General features: G+C 45.7%; 2 protein-coding genes across 3 annotated transcripts in view; one reads left to right on the top strand and one right to left on the bottom strand.

The window, feature by feature from the left end:
- The first annotated feature begins 78 nt into the window (after positions 1-78).
- The window catches only part of TRIM67 (tripartite motif containing 67), a 54,551-nt gene continuing 32,090 nt past the window's right edge, over positions 79-22,539 (top strand). Inside the window, exon 1 of one of the 2 annotated variants that reach the window (XM_032242336.1) lies at positions 79-1,690. In XM_032242336.1, coding sequence (XP_032098227.1) covers positions 644-1,690 — 1,047 coding nt within the window. In that variant the 5' untranslated portion in view covers positions 79-643. The remainder of the gene's footprint in view (positions 1,691-22,539) is intronic. The other variant, XM_032242337.1, reaches the window with a different exon arrangement.
- LOC116526080 lies at positions 20,782-22,524 on the bottom strand. The gene is given in 3 exon segments (XM_032242338.1): positions 20,782-22,070; positions 22,073-22,177; positions 22,180-22,524. Coding segments are annotated over 3 exon segments (513 nt in total). The 5' UTR covers positions 22,508-22,524; the 3' UTR covers positions 20,782-21,990.

Genomic DNA, 22,539 nt, shown 5'->3' with positions numbered 1-22,539 from the left:
CCCGCCGAGGTGGCCGCGGCTCCAGCGACCCGGCTGGTGGCTGCCCAGGGGTCGGCGAGCCGGCAGCTGCAGCCCCACCTTCGGCTCCCGGGCGCTGTCCGCCGCCTCGTGGTGCTGATCCCAGCCCCGCAGCTGAGCGGCCTTCGCACCTGCCTGCTCACCTCCCGATCACCCGGATAAGAAGCCGGGCGGGGGCAAAAAGGGAGCCTTGGGGTGGCCGCCCACCGGAGCCAGGGGCTGCAGCAGCGAGCGCACAGCAGCCCAGCCGCTGGTCCTGGAGTGGAGAGGAGGAGCGCGCTGGGCCGGCGGCGGCGCTGGTGCTGATTCATCACCTAGAGCTCCTCGCAGGCCACCGCCAGGGCAGCCGACAGGCTCCGGACACTGGCCGTAGGTTGAAGCCTCCGGTGCAGAAGCCTCGCGGGCAGGAGGTGAGGACCCCCTCCCTTCTCTCGCCCCCCGATCATCCTAGGGCGGTGGCTACAGGACAGAGAGAGGGGCGTGCCCCTCGGCTGTGAAGTGGGCATGCCCGTGTGATGCCCCCGCCTGCCGTCTCACCGGAGCTTGCCACGCTGATCCTCCGCCGGTCTCCCGAGCTCCGGCCATTCATCCCCAGCGCAGAGCAGCGCGGGCAGCAGGCACCGCGATGGAGGAAGAGCTGAAGTGTCCCGTGTGCGGCTCTCTGTTTCGGGAGCCCATCATCCTGCCCTGTTCCCACAATGTCTGCCTCCCTTGCGCTCGTACCATCGCGGTGCAGACCCCGGACGGCGAGCAGCACCTGCCCCAGCCGCTCCTGCTTTCCCGGAGCTCGGGGCTGCCCGCGGGTGCAGCTGCCGCTCCCTCTCTGGAGCACGACGCGGCGGCTGGCCTGGCCTGCAGCGGTGCGGGCGGGAGTGCAGCTGGCGGCCTCGGCGGCGGTGCTGGAGGTGGCGGAGACCACGCGGACAAGCTGAGCTTGTACAGCGAGACAGACAGCGGCTACGGATCCTACACCCCGAGCCTCAAGTCCCCCAACGGGGTTCGTGTGCTGCCCATGGTGCCTGCACCACCCGGCTCCTCAGCCGCTGCGGCCCGCGGTGCCGCCTGCTCCTCGCTGTCCTCGTCTTCGAGCTCCATCACGTGCCCGCAGTGCCACCGCAGCGCCTCCTTGGACCATCGTGGCTTGCGTGGCTTCCAGCGCAACCGGCTGCTCGAGGCCATAGTGCAGCGGTACCAGCAGGGCCGCGGGGCAGTGCCGGGGGCGTCTGCAGCCGTGGCGGTGGCCATCTGCCAGCTGTGCGACCGCACCCCTCCAGAGCCAGCAGCCACGCTCTGCGAGCAGTGCGACGTCCTCTACTGCTCTGCCTGCCAGCTTAAGTGCCATCCATCCCGGGGACCCTTCGCCAAGCATCGCCTGGTGCAGCCGCCGCCGCCGCCGCCGCCCACGCCAGCCGAGGCAGCCTCCGCACCCACCGGTGCCACCCAGGGCGCCCCCAGCGGAGGCGGAGGCTGCAAGAGCCCAGGAGGCACTGGGGCTGGGGCGTCTGGGGGCAGCACGACCCGCAAGTTCCCCACGTGCCCGGAGCATGAAATGGAGAACTACAGTATGTACTGCGTGAGCTGCCGAACCCCTGTGTGCTATCTGTGCCTGGAGGAGGGCCGGCACACCAAGCACGAGGTGAAGCCGCTGGGGGCCATGTGGAAACAGCACAAGGTGAGCCCGCCGGGCAGGATGCGGGAGTGCAGGTGCCAGGGAAGAGGGTACAAGGAGAAAGGCTCTTGGTCTCTCCCTTACAGAGCTGACAGAAAGTCAGTCAGAGGGTCAAGCAGGAATGACCTCACTCATTTGCCATTCATTCCATCAGATAGTCATTTGACAAACACCTAAGGAACTCCAGGTACTCTGGACTGGATGCTGGAGATGGGAGGGGTATGGAAAGATGGCTTGCTAGGTCCCCACCCACATCAGGTTTTAGGATTTACATAGGCACAGGGCACCCCAAACGCAGAAACAGGACTCTTTTACTCCCGAAGTCTGACTAATAAGTTACCTTGATGGTCTCTTTTGAGTTAAGGCATGCAGGGTCATCTTTTCCCCTCTGCCACTCTCAGCAATTTATGGCTGGCCATGTGTCCTTGTATCTGATACTGCCAGAGAGAAGCCATTAAAACCTGGTCAGGTCCTTGATCAGACCCGAAGTCAAGACTGGAGTGGGTTTTTCTAACATTCACCTAAATTTCCCATCCAAAGGCCAAAGCTAAGCAACTGAACTCACTTCCCCAGAGGTCAATGAGCTAGGCCTGGCAGAGTTAGAATCCTGTGGGACGGACCCCTAGCCGCCTCTGGAACTTCAGACACCAATCATTCTGTGTGCTCTTACCAGTAAACTCTCACCGCAGAGAGGCAAAAGGTCTCCAAACAGCTCTGCCAGAAATATATATTTGGATTGAGAAGGAAAATAAAGTAATTGGTCAAGGCTATCACATACCATCCAACTGGAAATAAGCAAAAAGTGAGCACAGATGAGAGTAAAAGAAGAGACTAAGAGACTAACCATTGCTATATAGATTTGCTCTTCACATATAGTTACTCTATAGTATTATCTGCTACAATGAGCATATGTTGTTACTATAATTTAACATTTTAGAATAAAAAATTAGAAAAAACAAATGTGAAACATTTTAGAAATCCACCTTTAAGAGGAAAATTTGCATAATACATAGAAAAAAAGAGAAATATGTAGTCAAATCCCTAGTTGTAGAGCAGTAGTTCTCAACTGGATCCAGTTTTCACCCCTTGCCCCACCCCCTCCCCAACATTTGGCAATGTCTGGGGACCTTTTTAGTTGTCACACCTACAGGGTGTCACTGGAATCTAGTAGACAGAGGCCAGAGAAGCTGATAAACATTCAACAGTGCACAGGAAACCTCCCCAAAACAATTATCCTGCCCCAAATATCAATAGTGCTCTGGAGAGAAATCCTGCTCTATAGTTACACAGACTTGTATACAAATCTTAGGACTTGTAATTTACTAGCCATATAAGTCTAGGCACAATTTAAAATTCATAGGAAAAAATATCAAACTTAGACAATTGTGGTAAGGATTAAGTATAATACTGTATATTTAGCCTCTAGCACAGCACCTTACATATTATTAATAAGTAACATTAAATGTTACTGCTTATTTGTATAGTCCTAATACTTAAAACCAGTGGACTTGCAGAAAGCTACCAGGCATAGCAAAGAGTGCTTATCTGGCCTCATTGACTTGGTTAGCAGGAGAAAACATGAGCTGGCAACTTTTGGTAGTGTTTATGCTGAGTCCTAAAATAGCTCTGGGCTGAATCAGAATGGTTGCCTTGAATTAGTTATCATTCATGTGACATTTTAGTGCATATTGCTTCACAGTAATTGTAGCTATCTTGCTTATTTCATCTTTTAAGTGAATAAACATCATTTTGAAAATAAATTATTTATTAAAAAGACTATGACCAATTACCAAGACAAGAAGTACAGATTCCAAATCTCACATCAAATTTCACAAACTGCTAAATCTTCACAGCTTAGAGAGCCAAAACTGATTCTGAGTGTTGCCACTCAGATGTTCAGAATTAGTGAAGAGTGGAAACCAGAGTTGAGGTGAGAGTTTGCAATTGTAAGAGAAATTAAGTGTGTCTTACATGGAAAACTGAGTTGGATAATGAACTATGGTTTCAAGAACCAAGGTTCTACAGGAAAAATCATTGGTCATTCCTGGCTTGGTGTCAACAGCAGTTTCATAAAATTTCTATCCTCAGCCAACAATGCAAAGTTATGAGGAATTATGGGAAGCACATGTGATATCTGCCCCATACAGTGGGCAGTGTAAGCTGTGGGAATATGACTATGCAGGATCTCAGTTTTGTGACATCCTCCTAAATCCAGAAGGAACACTCCAAGATACTTTTGTGAACACCTGTTTTCAAGAATGAACAGAAGCACTGCTGGTCTTCTTCAGCAGGTGCCATTGATTTCTGCAGAAAGGGAAATTACTAAGTGCTTATTATGAGCATTTTACTTGGGGACTGACAATCAAAAGAAAAGATAAATGGGGGAGCCCTGGTAAAACACTGGTGGTCTTGCTTTGTGGCTGGGCATCTAGACCACCATGTATGCTGTGAGGGTGACTACTTTTGAAAGACAAATTAGAACACTCCTTTAAGACTCCCACTGTTGGTGATTTAAGTTCTCCAGTAAAACATAAAGTCTCTGGATTTTGTTGTTGTTGTTATCTAAAAATCTCAGAATCTTGACAAAGCATCATTGAACCACCAGAACTAGAATTGGGACAGCAACATTTCTCTAACATTCCTGTGATTAAAGAAGCTGTCATCAAAGCCTTGCTTTAATTTTTCGCTGGTGTGAATGCAGCTTGCTTTCTGATTAGTGATTCTTAAGTAAAGAGACATATATGTGGCACTGAAATCTATTTTAAAACATTATTGACTACCACCTTTTAAAAGCAATGTAAAAAACTTTAGGGCTTGACTAAACACATTTCTATACGTGTTTCTTGGGAGAGGATTAACTGTTTCAAAGAGCTTCTGATGTGAAGATGGGATAGGGAAGGGTAACTGTACAGGAGAGCATTTGGGTTTTTTGCTTCTTGATTATGAAAATCTGTTTTTCCTGAAACTGGAGGAAAGGGTTACTGTATGGCACAGTTCTTTCCCAATGTGACGTGCCACAGGATGTCAACATCTGCAACTCCTGCTTCAGGGAGAGCTCTGACCTGCTGGGTGCAGATGGCCAACTCTGAATTAAAATGTGTAGGAGTTGATTCTTAAGTTGAGGTTACAGAATAACTCTTTTTCTATATATATAGATAAGATCTTCTTCTGGAGTTCCTTGAGAGCTATGGTAAATAGAAGAGTCTTAAAAGAAAATCTCACCGATATCCCAGAAGTACTATTCCAACTGAGTCAGCACCTCACAAGAGCAAGGGAGAGGTTGTGACCTGGAAAATGCAGGAAAGACAGGACTTTTGATCACTCAAATGTCTTTTTTTTTTTTTTAAGAGATGGGATCTTACTACATTGCCCAGGCTAGTCTCCAACTCCTGACCTTAAGTGATATTCCTGCCTTGGCTTCCCAAAGTGCTAGAATTACAGGTGTGGGCCACTGCATCCAGCCAACTCCCATGTTCTAAGGCTCTGCCAAAGGGTAGGTGGCTTCTCGGCCTGCTGTCTTACCTTATTTTGTAAAAAGGGTATGTTAGGCTTTAAAGGCTCAGAGGAAACATTTCTTCTATTAAAAGGGATAACACATACATGACAAAGAACATGTAGTCACAGTTGCACTGTGAGCACAGGTAAAAATATTTTAATATTTGTAAATCTTTTTTTTAAATATTTTGAGACAAGGTCTCTCTCTGTTGCCCGGACTAGAGTGCAGTGCTGTGATCACAGCTCTCTGTAGCCTCAACTTCCTGCACTCAAGCAATCCTCCCACCTCAGCCTCCCAAGTAGCTAGGACTACAGGCACACCCCACCACCATGCCTGGCTAATTTTAAAATTGTCTGTAGAACCAAGGTCTTGCTCTGTTGGCCAGGCTGGTCTCGATTGAACTCCTGGCCTCAAGCTATCCTCCCACCTTGGCCTCCCAAAGCACTGGGATCATGCCTGTAGGTGTGAGCAACTGACCTGACCAATGTATATCATTTCTGATGGCTGCCTGGCATTTCATCAGAAGCAGTTATATTTTATTTCATCAACACCTTAATACTGAACTTTGGGTTGTTTCTGTCTTTTGCTGTTACAAACATTTTGATAGTTAAATCCATGCCTACATTCCTAATTATTTCCTCAGGTTACATTTCTAGATACGGAACTGCTGTATCAAAGGATACCTGACTTTACCACATCCAATTAATGTATCCAAATTACCTTTCATAAAGATGACACCTACTTTCTTTTTCAATTACAAAATTATGTAAACAATTAAAAATTCACATGGACAGGGACCACAGGGAGAAACGATAAGGTGGATTGTCTTCTTTCTAGTAGTTATTGTTTTCTATTTTCACTACATTATTGTTAGAACTATTTTTAAAAAGAAGGTGACATGTATCTAGATTTTCATATTTTTAACTACTAGTTGGGATCTTCCCTCAACAATTGGTTTAACATGTACAGATATCACTTACTATGCCCTCTTGGATTTTAAGGTCTGTGAAAAGACAAGGCTTTGGGGGCCTACCTAAGACATTTTTGGGTGGGGTTGGGCAGGCAAAAATTTAGGTAGGGAAAAATGTTCGGTAAAAACCTTCCAGGAGGTCTGAAATCTACAACTCTATGGCTGATGACTCTACACTAACTGCCAACTTTAAGCAGAGTGTTTGGAGTCCAATCTGAACAGAGTCCGCCAGGGCTCTCAGAGCACGTGGCACGGAAATATGCTCATTCTCATTCTGAGTAGAAGACCTAGGTTTTTTTCTTTAATTTTTAGTTTTTGAGACAGAGTCTTGCTCTGTTACACAGGGTGGAATGCAATGGTGCTATCTCAGCTCACTGCAACCTCCACCTCCCGGATTCAAGTGATTCTCCTACCTCATCCTCCTGAGTAGCTGGGATTATAGGTGCCCACCACCAGGCCTGGCTAATTTTTTTTTTATTATTTTTAGTAGAGACAGGGTTTTGACATGTTGGCGAGACTGGTCTTGAACCCCTGACTTCAAGTGATTCGTCCACCTCGGCCCCCCAAAGTATTGGGATTACTGGTATGACCCGCTGCGCCCAGACTTTGACTTTTTTTTTTTTTGAGACAGAGTTTCCACTCTTGTTGCCCAGAGTTGCCACTCTTGTTCAGTGGTGGGCCGTCTCAGCTCACTGCAACCTCTGCCTCCCAGGTTCAAGCGATTCTCCTGCCTCAGCCTCCCAACTAGCTGGATACAGGCATGCACCACCACACCTGGCTAATTTTTGTACTTTTAGTAGAGACAGGGTTTCACCATGTGGGTAAGGCTGGTCTTGAATTTCTGACCTCAGGTGATCCACCTGCCTCAGCCTCCCAAAGTGCTGGGATTATAGGCATGTGCTACTGCACCTGGCCTGGCAGCCTAGATTTTTGAGAAGTTGAATCTTCTATCAACTTTGAAGTTCTGGGAAATGAAGTGCCTAGGCTGGCTTCTCTCCCATCTGACCCAGACTGGCTAAGAACCAATGAGAAATTTGCTCAGGTCCCTGGAAAGATGAGCCGACTACCCCTAACTAGAAGCTGCAGCACCTCACACCATCTCTGCGCCAACATCACCCCTGTCTTCAAGCCACCTTGCCTGTAGCCCTTACCTATGCTTAGATTTCATTCCAAGTAGGTCAGTAATTCAGAAACAACTATTAGAAAGAACCCTTATGTTACTCCTTTAAAATGGTTTTTTTTTTCCTTTTTAATATACTTTCCTTGTCACACAAATCTAGGAAACAAAAAATGGGTTTGAGAAAAGAAGGCAAGAATCCACAAACTTGAATTGCTTTATCTTCTCTTTGAAGACTATTTATATAGAGAAATACAAGGGTTTAAAAATTCAAGACAACCTCAAAGACTGAATGAACAATCCTCCTGTCACTATTCATGAATATATTTCATAATGTTTGCTGTGGTGGTCACTGTGTTGCTAAGGTATTGTTATATTTTTAGCCTGCAATGGAAGGACTTTTATGCCAGTAGACATTCAGGGTGATGGAGCTTACATGTGGAAGTCAACAATATAGCGTGTTCTAGATGGGAGGGATCTCTTAATCTCTGAAACAGACCAGGGAAAGGGTCAGCAAACTGTGGCCCACTCCCTGTTTTTGTGAATAAAGTTTTATTGAAACACAGCCACACTCATTTATTTACTATTGCCAACGGTTGCTTTTGGCCATATTTGCTTTTGGAAGAGTTGAGTGGTGGCAACAGAGATGATATGGTCCGTAAAACTGAAATTATTTACTATCTGGCCCTTAATAGAAAATAATTTGGTAGCTTGTAAATTGCAACCTTGTTACTCAAAGTGTGGTCCTCCGCCCTGCAACATCAGCCTCACCTGGGAGCTCATTGAAAATGCAGAATTTTGAATCTCAAACAGTCCTGCTGACTCAGGATTTGCGTTTTAGCAAGATTCTAGGTGATCTGCATGTACATTAAAGTTTGAAATGCCCTAATGGGACTGCTTTTAGACCTTCAGGGTGCTAGGCCCATAGCACTCCCTCTCTATGTTACATCTGAGAAGTGGATGTGTCCTCTCTAGGGGGTCCGAGAGCTTTGAACTAGAGTCTTATTTAATCACCCTGGGCACCAGTCAGGATTTTTAGGTTAAACGAACTCTGGGTACCAGGAAATCATGTGGTGCTCCAAAATCACCTGGCCTAGAGATTGGCAGGAATCTTGAAGGGATGGGAAGTGTCTGCAAAGCTATATGAGTCCTCTTGAGTTAGAGCAGAGGAGTCTCAGGATAAAGAAATTCTGGAGAAATGCTTTCTGCTGCTTTCCTGGGATTGAAAGAAACCTATTGACTGTTTGGACCTTGGGTTTCGTATTAGCATGTGTCTTAGTTGTTATCTAAAGTAGCAAAGAGAATGCTTTATCCACTCTTTAGCCATTTGGAGTGGTGGAGGGGCTGCCAGCGTAGTGGTAGAGATTATGACACTCATAACCAGGGGACGTAAGGAATAGCAGAAAATCCAGACAAGCATTGGGAGGGGGCTTTAGCAAATTCCTTCCTCCTGGTTTGGAATTTCCTTCTGCAAAGTTCTTGACAGGAAACTGAGGGTTAAAAAATGTTTGTTTTCTAGGGTCTGCTGTTTTTTAACAGAGAGATTATAAATTGCAACCTCCTCATTTTGCAGATGAGGAAACTTGAGGAGAAGGAGCTTGCTAAACTTGCACAGCAAGATGTGAAATGATTTTGCAAAAAACAAGCATGGTGGTTCATGCCTGTAATCCCAGCCCTGTGGAAGGTGGAGGCAGGCGAATTGCTTGAGGCCAAGAGTTTGAGACTAGACTAGCCAACAGAGAGAGACTGCTTCTGTATAAAAAAAAACTAAAACATTAGCCAGGCATGATGACATATGCCTGTAGTCCTAGCTACTTGGGAGGCTGAGGCAGAAGGAATGATTGAGCCTGAGTCTGAGGCTGTGGTGTGCGGTGATTGCACCACTGCACTCTAGCCTGGGCAATAAGCAAAACCCCAACTCTAAAAACAAACAAAAACGGCCCTCTTTATTGTTCCTCACTGTACATTTTGAATGACTGTAAAAATGCAACAGAATGCTATATGTATATTTGAACAAAAACAGATGCCTATGGCATCAGCTGAAGAGTAATTATGCATAGAAGAAATAAAGCATTAGCTGACAGCTATTTTTAAGGTGGGGGGAGTGGGGAGCGGGGAACTGAGATGGAGCACAACCTCTCATTCAACTGGAATGGGGCAGCAGGAAAAGGGAATCGAAGGTGGGGACGGGGTGGGGGAGCTACAGTGTCCCGTTTAGGACAAACAAGGCAAGAGTTTGGGCGCTGGAAGGGACATGAGAGATTGCTAGCACTCCCTCTCTATTTTACATGTGGCTACAGTGACTACAGAGGGGAGACGCAGTGTGGAGGAGAGAGAGGATGCGGAAGGATTCACAAGGACAGGGCAAGGTGAGCTCGGATCCGGAAACCCGGGAGTGTGGCTGAGGCCTCAGTGACAGACATATCAGACAGGATGTGGACACCTGCCAGCCCTCACTCCAGAAGGAGAGGCTGGGCCTTAGTCACATGACGTCTAAAAAAATCTGTCCAGACAGCACATAGTTGTAAAAAATTAGGTCAAGGTTGTGTTAGGAAATTTAGACACACGCTTGTATTTACCTGTTCTCCCAGTCCTCATTATAGTTTGATTCTGGGTGATACCTATAAAACCAGGAAACCAGTGAACTATGAATACTCAGAAACGACAAGCCTCGTAAAATGAAGAACTGAGACTTTCCCTCACTCCATAAATTATTTGTTGCCTTATGGTTGGCTTTACCTATCAGCTGGGCTGTGCACCGCAACTGAAAATCATCTCTATCACTTACTAAAACGTAAATGCTGATGCTGTCTCTTGACCATCACATCCTTTTTCTGAGCTGATGCTGCTAATAATTATTTCTTCTTCAATTCACCTAATTACTCATTCAGTCAATGAGGATGTCTTGAATGCCTATATATCGTATCCGGCACAGTTCTAAACACTGAGGCCACCAACGGAATTTTCTTTCCTCAAAGGGCATAAATCTAGTTGCAAGAGAAAGAAAATTAACAAGTAAATGAACAAATAAATAGCTGGATAATTTCTGGTAGTGATAAATACCAAGATGGAAGTAAAAATAATGTGATAAAAAATACTTAGGCAGGGCCGGGCACAGTATCTCACACCTATAATCCTAACAGTTTGGGAGACTGAGGCGGGAAGATTGCTTGAGACCAGGAGTTCAAAACAAGCCAGGACAACATAGCAAGACCTTGTCTGTATTTTAAAATATGAGTAGCACTTAAGCAGGCCTCTTTGGCAGGAAAGTTGAAAAATAATCTCAGATGTATTCAAGCTACAACTTGAAGACTGGGTGAGAAAGAACTAGCCTGGCATGGTTCTGAAGAAAGCACATTTCACAGGGAAGGCAAGAGCCAAGAACCAGGAGCAGGTGACGCCTGGTGTGTTTAAACGAAAGAAATGGGCCAGTGAGTTTGGAGCATAATAAAATAGATAGACAAGGGGCAGAAGCAGAGAGGTAAAGAAAGGGTGCAGGGCCTGGCGGGCCACATGGAACAAATTGGATTTAATAGTAAGTGCTATGGGTAACCACCAGAAGACTTTAAGCTGAGGTGTGATGTTTCTTTTCTAAAAGAGCACTCTGCCTGTGGTTTGGAAAATGCATCGTAAGGGAACAAGAGTGGAGGCAGGATGTGTGATTAGAAGCTGTTGCAGGAGTTTGGGCTGTAAATATGGGGACTTGAATTAGGAGAGAGGCAGCAGAAATGGAGAGAAGTTTATGCATTCATATCCTGCTGGGGGTTCGCTGAGCTTCTTGGACTTTTGGTTTTGTGTATTCCATTATTTTTGGAAAACTTGTGTCTACCATCTCTTCAGAAAATTCTCCTGCTCTATCCTCTATCTCTCCTCTTCTTTCTCTCGCTCATCCTTCCAGAATTCCAATAACTCATATATGAGACTGCTTGCTATTGTCACACAGTTCTTGGATGATATGTTCTTTTTTCTTTTCTTTTTCTTTTGAGAGACAGGGTCTCACTCTGTTGCCCAGGCTGGAGTGCAGTGGCACAATCATAATTCACTGCAGTCTTGAACTCCTAAGTTCAAACAATCTTCCTGCCTCAGCCTCCCAAGTAGCTAGGACTACAGACACATGCCACTACGCCCAGCCAATTTGTTCATTTTTATTTATTTATTTATTTATTTATTTATTTATTTATTTATTTTGGTAGAGATTGCATTTTGCTATGTTGCCCAGGCTGGTCTTAGACTTCTGGCCTCAAATGCCTCCTACCTTAGCCTCCCAAAGTGTTGGGATTATAGGCACAAGCCACCATGTCCAGTGTTTTATTTTACTTTTAGGCTTTTTCCTTTAATCACTCTTTTTGTCTCTTTGTGTTACAGTTTGGGTGACTTCTATTGATTTCTAGTCCACTGGTTATTTTTTAGGCTGTGGCAAGTCTACCAGTTAGCCCCTGCCACTCCCTTCTCCATGTTCGCTCTGCAGCTACTCAGTTGTCTGACCCTTTCCCCAACAGTCAGGCCCCTCTAATGCTATGGGCCTGTGTCTCTTTTCTCTGTCTCACCCAGGGAGAAAGAGATTTTTCATTTCTCTTCCCTCAGCTACTAGAGGTGCTCACTGTGCTCTGGGAGGTTGTTTTTCTTTCTTTTTATGCTTTCTTGAAATTTATAAACCCTTGCAAACTGCCTTATGCCCCTTTTGAAACTAATAGATGCATAAATAAACAAATAAGTAGTCTACTTGAATACAACCAAAGACAGCTAGAATCCTCTGGAAGGTTGCATTAAGATAGTCTCCTAGTTGTGAGCAGTGCTGCAGTCACTGTTAGAGAAACGGAAGGCTGCTTGGAAACGTTTGGATCGAGAAACAGAGATCTTCTCAGTCCTTCAGCCTTGCTACTGCTCCCTGCCAGTCCCACACAATAAAGAGAATTTTGCCTGGTGCAGACAGTGCAGCCATTCATCATATTTCACTTTCATGTGAATGTCACCACCCACCATCAGCTTGCTGGGAGGGCATGAGTTTTACCTCTCACATTGGTTTCCTTCATTGAAGTACCTGCGGCTATCAGTGATGAGTGTTTGTCCTGCACACAGTCCTGTCTCCCCAGCAGGGTTCTACACCCGTAACCTACTGGGAATATGAAAATGTACAGAGGGGGACATCAGGGCACTCAGGAACCGTGAGGAGTCTGAGATTTTAGCCTACTCACAAGCCAACAAATTAGCCTGCCAGAGTTTCACGGGTGCAGCCAGAGACATTAGACTACTAATTCAGACATGGAGAACAGTTTATACTCACAGCAACAGCAGGAGCCAGAACATCTGCATGTTGGGCCAGTTCCCATAAGGGGATGTGAAGGGGGCTAGATAATGACGCCTGCACATGCAGCAGGCTGCATTCCAGGAGACGAGCCTCAAGCTGAGCGAACCCCAATCTTTTACAAAGGACAGTAAAAAGGAGCCCATTGCTCCTGAGGGAGATACCAGCTCTATCTTCCAAGGCTGTCCTCTATACAAACATCCTTGGAAATGTAGCCCAGAACAAAGACCAGTCAGTGCCTCACTTGCAACACGTGGAGAAACACCAGAAACCCAGTGGAAAATTATCTTCCACCAGGAGAATTAAATCAAAATTCAAATAGATCCTTGGGTGATTCCTGCCATTTGGGCCTCGTGTGCATTGTGGGTAACCTCCTAGGGCTACTCTGGTTTGCAAAAGACCTTCTTTCAGTTGGGGTGCCATAGGTCTCAGGGCATCTGGGCAAAGCAAGGAGGATCTGTGTTGTCATCTGTCAGGCTTCTTGCGCCTTTAGGGTTTGCTGGGTGTCATGGGATGGTGGAATGTGGGACCCAGGTAAAGTTTCCCAGTTAAAGCTGCTCAATTAAGGTGGCTTTCATTTCTAAGCCCATCCGTGTCCCTTCCAGCATGTGAAGGAGAAATGTCGTCTTGTGACTTTCCATATTATTCAGTAAAAACAATCCATTGGATAAGCATTCTTTGAGTGCCTCCTGTAATCCACGGCCTGTGCTAGGGGCTGTGGACACACATAAAACAGGCCACAAGACAGCTCACAGCCTGCTGCAGGAAAGGATCATTGTATATACGCCTGATAGGAGAAGTGGACTAAGTGCCCTACTTGTAATGTGAATAAATGGTTGAGGGAACAGTGAAGAGAAGGCAGTGAATTTCACCTGGAGATTAGGAAGGGGAACAGGGAAAGAGTGGTAAGTGGGGAGACTAAAAAGAAGATGATGCTTGAGCTGGGGTCATAGATGGTGGGTAGGTTTATTAGTCAGGAAAGAAAGAAAAATTTAGCTGTACATCATTGCATGAGGTGTTCAAGATGTTTAAAATATAGTTCCTGTTCAAACAGTCGATTATCTGCTGTGCCAGGGATTCATCCATGTTTACACAAAGCAGAGGAACATTGATGAATATGATGTCATGTCTAATAAAAATGAAGGAATTCAAACTACCCATCCTTTGAGCATCTGGGCTAACATACTGGATCTGGAGACAATGTGGGGGAAATGATGGGATAAATAGATTCAGAAGCCACATTTAAGGGGACATCTAGCTTGACAGGCAAAGGATTAAACTTTAGCCTCATTTAAATTTCAGTGAAGAACAGGAATAGCAAGGCTATAATCTTTTCGAAGTTTCTTGTAAATTTCAGTCATTTTACCCTGTCTGCCAATAAAATCTGGCAAAAAAAAAGAAAGCTTTTGAACATCTCAATTTGCTCAGCTAAGAGATGGGGAGAGAGGGGTAAAAACAAAAGAGGTGAGGAAACCGTAACGTAAGCGATTCCCAGGAGGAAAAGGGCAGTGATAGGGACTTACTTAAAAAGAGGCTAATTTTGACCATTTAAATGGACAGGAGGGCTCATCTCACCACTTACGCAAAAGAAATCAGGAAAAACGCCAGAGCACAAATAATTGGTGCACAAATATGTGGAACCAGCCTTAGGTATAAATGAGCACAAAGCAGAGGGTAGAGAGATGGGAGTTGAGTTGGGTTTCAAAGGATTGGAAGGATTGGGTGTCAGGGGGGAACTAATTTGATGACAGAGAGAAAACTCCAAGACAAATTCTCGTCAGACACCTATTGTCACTGAACTAATTCTATTATTATTGTAAGAGACCGGAACTGGCCTGAGGCTAAATAACCAGTTTGGTTACCAGGCAATGAGAACCTCCCCTGGCTTGGTTCAGCAAATGGTCTTAATACATTGGCAAAGCCAGGAGTCTGGTCCTGGGGCTTCATGCATCAGACATCCCATCCCAGGCTTGTTCTTGCTGCTATCAGAGCATGAGTCGATTACTCTCTGGTCTCTAGCCTTTCTTCATGGAAGTGTGACTTGCTGTGCCCAGTTAGACTTCTCCACCGATGAGATATTCTTAGAGTCTCCATGAGCGCTTTTAGTAATAACTCCAGACAGCTTTAAAAACAAAATCCCATCTTAATTAGACTTTTATACCCATCAATGTGTCTTGTGACTAACAGAAACTTACATGATCTCGTCCTTTTTAAAACCAGTTTTATACATCACATGCATAAATGACACTGTACTTTGAACACTTTGAGAACAAGGACTATGTCTTATTTATCTTTGTAATCCCATTACCCAAGAGAGCATCAGACACCCAGTAAAACACAAGAAACAGCTATTTAATAAATGAATAGAACTTAAATGTATTATAATATCCATGCCATAAATTATGCTTTCAGAGCAGTCCCTATTAACTATTTGTTGAATCATAGAATAGAGTGATTCATAAAGGAAGGGTCATTCCTGGGGACAGTATGGAAAAGGAGAAGAGAAAAAATGATGCATTTCCTGGACCCCATATTGAAAAGAACCATCCATGCTCATTAGCATGGCTCTCCCTTCCCTCCTCATGTATGGTGACTGTGTGAGAAACAGTCAGCTTTGCTCGTGACGTGAGAAAAGCTAGCTGGGAAATGTTAGTTTGACTTTTCCCAGATCTCAGCACTCCTTCAACTTTCGAGAGAACATGCTGAGTGTAAGTTTACTAGACTGACATTCCTAAAATCATTGGTGCTGTAGAGGCAAGAGAATAGGGGGAATAAGAAAGCTAGTTGCAAGCCAGCAATCCTAAAATTCTTCCGCTTGCCATGGACTGACGGCATATTAAATGAGATAATTTATTTTAGGAATTAACACAGTGTACACCATATACGCATGTTCAATAAAAGAAAGTCACCATTATCATCATGATTTTTATTGAGTGTCAAGGCTGAGAGTGCTGTGAAGGGAGGGAATTGCTTCCCTGTCCAAGGCTGGGGCACAAAACGGCCGGAGTCACGGGGTCGTCTTGTGCTGGGACTGATTAGCAGTGTTTAACCTAATCGAGCTCACTGGCTCTTTGGCAAGGCTGCTTCCCTTCTCACACTGAATGGGTGCCTAGAAAGATCTATTCTGGGATCCCCTGGACCAGCTTTCTACTCCATCATTGGCTGATATCATGGAAAGATGCTTGGAATTTGCATGAAAAGATACAGGTTCCATTTGGAGCTATACATCTTTGGATATGTTTCTCAACTGCTCTCAGCCAGTCTCCTTACACACAAAATGCTGGTGTGAGGATGAAGTCAGCTGAAGGTGGTGAAAGGGTCCTATTATACCTTCCGAGCACTCAGTTTATTCCTGAAGATATGAGAAATTTGGCCTGCTTCCCCTGTTTCCTAGAGAGCCCAAGACCCATTTTTATGATGTGGATGGAGGAAGAGTATATATAATATGATTTTTTGTGAATATATATGTGAGGATATGTATTAGGAGAAAAAGCGGACATAATGTATTTGTTTGCTAAGCTGCCATCACAAATCACCACAGCTGGGTAGCTTAAAATAACAGAAATGTCTTGTCTCACAGTTCTGGAGGCTGGAAGTTCAAAATCAAGGTGTTGGCAAGGCTTTGCTCCCTCTGAAGGCACCAGGAAGAACCTCCCCAGGCCTCTGACCCTGCTTCTGCTGGCTCCTTGGCTTGTGACAGCAGAAGTCTCATCTCACATAGCGTTCTCCCTATGTGCATATGTGTCTGTGTTCAAATGTCTCTTCTTTATATGGACACCAGTTACAATGGATTAGAACCCATTCTACTGCAGTGTGACCCCCATCTTAACTAATCACATCTGTAATGCCCTATTTCCAAACAAGCTCACATTCTGAAGTCTCGGGGGTTAGGATTTCAACATGTGAATTTCTGTGGGACACAGTTCAGCCTGTAACCCACAAAAACATTAATAGTTGGTCAATGTTACAGTGATCACTAACTCATTTATGCCTGAGGTTGTAAGTTTTTGAAATTTTTCAATCAGACCTTGGTGATGACCTTGAGCAATAAGATATGAACAAGTCCCACAGGCTTAGCATTCCAATAATAGAGCACTAGGCATACGTGGCTTTGGGTGCAACAATGAAACAAGAAGAGAGCTGGCAATTGAAAGAAAATTGAAAGTTACTAACTCAGGTATATTAAGCCCATTGTTTCCTCATACTCTGTGAAAATATTCAGACACATTGCGCTCCTCTGAAGTTAGCAGAGAAGTGGGGAATTTTAGATTCCAGGCATGGGCTGGGGAGAAGGAAAGTTTAAAGTAGGGGAGGGATAGTGAGGTGCTGATTGGGGGTGCTGGGTAGGGCCCTGCAGACTGGGCAGAGAGTCGGAGAAGGGATGGAGGAGACATAGCAGGTTTCAAAGGGAACCTTTTCATCCTCTCAACTTTCTCCTGTGCCTTTGTGACAGTCACCAAAAGTGTATTAAAAATGTTACCCATCCAGGGTTATCATGAGAAGTGTTATCGCTGCAGCAGGACATTGCCCTGATGCTTAAGTGTCCTGAACTAGATGGTGTTTGAGGGAAGAGCATTGCTTTCCATTGAACAATCTACCTTAGAGATTATTCCATGTGTCAACAAATATAGAATGCATTGACATTTTAATGGGTGCTGAGTATTCAGTTATGTGGATATTGCATCATTTATATTAATCAGTATTCGTGAACATTTAGGCTGTTCACAAATTTTAACTACTTTTTAAATGTAGTGACCATTCTTGTATATACATCTCTGCATGCTTATCCTATTATCTCCTTAAGATAAAATCCTATAAAAACATCCTCTAATTAACAACAAAAAAACGCTATGGATTGGTTTCTTACCTCTCTGTGAATATATGAACCCAGGATCCTGTCTTTAAGAACGATCTCATTCTCACCTCCCTCCCAGCATGCCCGTCTCCCCCTCCTGCACCCCCTCCCAGTTACTGTCCTACCCTAAGTCATATCTGGGTGCTCCTGCCAAATCTATTGCATTGAAGATGGCAACCTGGAGTGTGGAGGAAGGGAGTGATGGTGGAGGAGGAGTTCGATGAATCAAGAGAAGGAAGAAAAAAGTCACATGTGTTCATATGTTATTTATTTTTAATTGCCACAACTTAGAGGTAGGCAATAAAATCCCTAATATACACATTCTGTAGGAGAGTAAGAGCGGGCCTCAGAGCACAGGGTTAGTAAGTAAAGCCAAGGTATGTCTGAATACAGAGGCCCTTTTTGCTAGATTTTATTATTTGTTCAAATGTTATCCGTGTTCTCTGGAAAAAGTATACTTCTTGTCCCACCGCTCTAAGGCTGGGTCCTGTAACTTGCTTGGGCCAATGAAATGTGAGTGGAATGGATAGTGCCACCTCTCAGAAGGGTTAAGAGCCAGTGTGTGTTTGGGCTCCTTTTCTTCTGCTATGAGTCTGCTATACCGCAAATGAGAAGCTCCTTCAGCCTGGATCCTGAAATGCAGAGGATGGGAAATAGAGCGGCAGGTGACCTGCAATGGGCGCTCAGTGTCAGCGAGAAGTAAACGTTTGGTTGGAGGCGTCTAAGTTGGGGGGTGGTGTTTGTTACTGCAGCATCACTAGCCTAAACTGTCTCATACCACCATGCTCTCTCCGTTTCAGTACCTTGCCTCTCTTCTGAGCCTTGCCTTGGTCATTGGCCAGAACGTTTGTATCCTTTCCTTTGGTCACAGAAAAATGAGAGAAAAAAAAAATCTGGCAATGTCCTCTACTAGGTCCATATTTCAACTTATTTTTGGACTTGATTTTTTTAGCGGCTTTTTTCCTTGATTCCCTGAGCTGTAGAGAGATAGACATTCCCACCACACATACAACTCCTGGAATAGGGCACACTGTCCAGAGTGAATAAACACTGTTTTATTGACAACGTGCATTTCCTTTGAATTTTTCCTTCTGAGCCTTTTTTCTAGATAGTTTGATTTTGCTTAAAATCTATTTCTGCTACTATAATTCAAAATGGTAGAAACATAAGTCTAGCACTTCTGAAGCCTGTTTTAAAGGGAGGATTTGAGATGTTTAGAATGCTTCCCTAGTGTGTTCCCCTCATATCTTCACATGGCCGGTGACAAATGAGGGCCTTGATCTAGTACGTTACCCCAAAGTGTAAGAAATGAAGTCATGTGACTGTTCTAATATTATATTTTGTATCAGGTACAAAGCTGAAGTAGAGCTCTGGTCCTTGCTTCTGATCCTTGGTTCATTTTAGAAACTTCCCTGTTGTGTTGTTCAATTAAAAAGTAACTCATTCACTTGTTCAACAAATATTTGTGGTACATACACTAGTAGCCCATACAAAGTTGAAACAAGCAAGGTCTCATCCTCCAAGACAGCACAATTTAGTGAAGGAAGAAGTAAATGTTCTCAGCTGTCCAGAAGGATCAGGTGGGAGGATCGCTTGAGGCCAAGAGTTTTAAACCAGCCTGGGAAACACAATAAGACCTTGCCCTTAAAAAAAAAAAAAAAAGGAAATGCACAATGACAATAGAATAGAAAGAAATCCTCATCTCATTGGCACAGGGACCCAGAAAAAGGACATCTCTACTGGCCTCGAAGAGGGAGATCAAACAATCCAGCAGCAGGGAGGAACACTTGAGCTGAGATTTGGATGACCATGTGGTACCGGCACAGCAACGGGAAAGGACACATCTGGCAGACGAATGGCAAGGGCACAGGCACAGAGCAGCTTGGCAGGCCATGTGAAGGTGGCTTGTGTCTTGAGGGTGGGTACCTGCTCTGCCTCTGCCTGCCCACTTCAAAAGGAACTGACGATCCCAGGTCCCAGGAGAGGCATGGATTTCCCAACCACTCTGGGGCTGACTCCTGCACATGCGAGCTCTTGAGGGTCATTTGGCACTCACTGACCGCCGTGTCAGAGAAGCCCCCCTCCGTGTGCCTGCCGATACAGCTAATGACCAGAAGCCAGTTCCTGGCCGTACTGCCCATCAGCCATGCCTCTTTTTATTTTGACTTCAGCATTAAGTTCTAGCTAAGAAAATTTGGTTGGTGGCTCTGACATGTCAATCCTGACAGCTTAAACTCCACTGTTGATAAACTAGGCTGCTCCTCCCTGCAAGCCTTCGGGCAGAGGCTCGTGGGGGACTCCTAAGCAGTCAGGATTTTGGGGAGTCAGAGTCCGAAGGTGAGTTGTGGAAGGGAAAAAGAAGAGACCTCTCATCACCGTCTCCACAGCAGTGGACTGTAGCAAGGCTCAGCATGAATCGCTAATTATAGCATACCTGTCTTTGCATTTGTTGGACATCCTAACCACTAATTCAGCTAGAGTCCTTTGTTGCAAGCAAAGGAAACCAACTCTGGCTAACTTGAATCAAAAGGAATTTATCAGAAAAACAGGCCAGGCAGAGTGACTCACACCTGTAATCTCAACGCTTTGGGAGGTTGAGGCAAGAGGATCACTTGAGGCTGGGAATTTGAGACCTACCTGGGCAACACAGCAAAACCTCATCTCTACAAAAAGTATAAAATATAAAAATTACTTGGGCATGGTGGCACATGCCTAACATCCTAGCTACTTGGGAAGCTGAGGCGAGGAGGATCACTTGAGCCCAGGTGTTTATGGCTGCAGTGATTCATGATGGCACCACTGTACTCCAGACTGGACAACAAAGTGAGGCCCCCCATTCCCCACTTCCAACAAAAAGCAAAAAACAGTGCTTTTTTCTTAAGCACTCACAGAGTCAATGGCAATTTTAAGAGCCAGGTTTGAAACTGTTATAACAAGGACCACATAGATAGCATTGAGTATGCGCCAGGTGCATTTTACATTTATGTTTTTGTTTTTTGTTTTTGAGACAGTCTTGCCCTGTAGCCTAAGGTGGAGTTGCAGTGAGCTGAGGTCACACTCCTAGAGTGCAGTGGTGTGACCTTGGCTCACTGCAGCTCCACCTCCTGGGTTGTGGTTCAAGCAATTCTCCTGCCTCAGCCTCCCGAGTAGTTGGGACTACAGGCACGCGCCACCACGCCCAGCTAATTTTTGTATTTTTAATAGAGATGGGGTTTCACCATGTTGGCCAGTCTTGAACTCCTGACCTCGTGATCCGCCCGTCTCAGCCTCCCAAAGTGCTGGGATTACAGGCGTGAGCCACCATGCCTGGCCTGCATTTATGAACTCACCTAACCCTCACTACAGCTCTGTTAGGTACCTACTACCATTACCCACCTTTTGTATTTGAGGAAAGTGGGGGCAGGGAGAGTAAGTGACTCACCTAACGTCACAGAGTCAGTGAGCTGGAATTCAAACCCAGGCATTCTGGCTCCAAAGCCTTCCCCAAATGTGAAGAACCAGCATGTACAGGAATACTCTAATAGCAAGGGCCTGCTCAGGGAACTGTGGAACAAACACCCATCTCTCCAGGTCTCTTTGTCTCTGTTCAGTTTTGAACTCCAAGGAGGTATCATCCTACTGGCCTGGAAATAGGGTGTTAACAAATCCACTGAGAAGGAATCTTTTAAAAAATGACTTCATTCCTACCAGCAGTTTGCCAACCGGGGAGACTCAGCCTTCAGTATAAAACAAAGGTACATCTGCCAGAACAGAGAGAAGGGCTGTCCTGCGTAGAAAACGTTTCTGCTCAGGTTCTAATTCCAGTTCCCATTGCCTCTGAGGGAGGCAAGCTTGTTCAGTTCTGATTTGTGGATGTTAAAGTTGACTGCAGGTCACCTTGCACTGGTCAGGTTCAGGTGGCAGAATGAGGACTTTCAGCAGCAGTTGATTCTGGCCGTGTGATCAGGAACAGACAGCTAACCAACAATGAGCTACTGTTCGGCTCGCACAGGGCATGTGTGTAACCTGCAATCAGCAAATGGCTTTTAGCGACGCCCGGAGTTCAGACCTGGGTAGCCCCTCAGGAGCCATCTTGAAGGGCTGGCTCTCCCGGGGTTCACACAGGCATCCCTTGTCGGGGTGAAGGCAGGAGTACTGGAGTCCTAGTTCCAGCCCCACCAGGCTGTACTCAGTGGACAAAAGGCAACTTCTCAAAGCAAAATCGGGGTACCGTTATGGAGGATAATGGAAGGTCAACAGCAGGAAAACAATGGTTCCTGCAGCTGCCAGGGAAGCCCTTTCTGGGGTTCTCATTCTACCCAGAACCACCATGAGTAGAGTGACAGTCCCTGAACCCAGGGCTTTCCATGCACGCTGTCATTAAACCTTGAGGGAGGCCTCTGGGGTGTGTATCATTACCCAGTTCACAGGTGAGGACGCGAAGGCTCACAGAGGGCAAGAAACTAAGTCATGTAAAATTAGGGTTTGAATTCAAGGCCCAGCCCCAAAGCCCAGCTCTAAGGGTTGCTGGAGAAACACCCAGCAGGGCTCCTGAATGGGTGGCTAGCAGGTCAGGGGGCGTCAGCTTATTCTGCTCACAGGGCCTAGGCGGGTGTGGAGCTGAGCTGGTGCCTGGACTTCCAGGGAGCAGGGCACCTCGTCACCATCTGCTGGCTCCTAAATCCGAGTTGCTGGCTCCAGGGAAAATGTGTGTTGCCAGGGAATTCAGCATCCAGTTGGTCAGCTTGAACTCCACAGCACCCATTCCCACGTCTCCAGTCTTCTCAGAATTCCCAGAGCGTTTACTGAAAACTCCCTGTGAGAAGGGAGTCTCCCCTCGCCCCTGGACCAGCTCTCCTTCCCACCTCCCTACATTGGAGGCATCTGAGAAAAGAAAAGGAAGAAAAGAAAGGAAAAGAAAAGGAGGAATGGCTCTGGTTTTCCTCATCTGAAGTGAGGAAGAACCTAAAACGGCCCAAACAAGTGGAACCCAGGAGCTCCCACCACAACAGGACCCCCAGGAAGAGTCTGTGTCCTGGCCCCCAATACAGGACCAGGGAATCAGCTGGGATGAGCAGGCAGCAAGGGGAGGCCACATCAGGAGTGAGACATGGGGGCCCTAGAAGGAGA

Source organism: Sapajus apella, unplaced genomic scaffold, assembly GCF_009761245.1.
Source record: "Sapajus apella isolate SASKATOON/1434 unplaced genomic scaffold, GSC_monkey_1.0 scaffold49, whole genome shotgun sequence".
Classification (NCBI taxonomy): Eukaryota; Metazoa; Chordata; class Mammalia; order Primates; family Cebidae; genus Sapajus; species Sapajus apella.
This window is presented reverse-complemented; position numbering and strand designations above follow the sequence as displayed.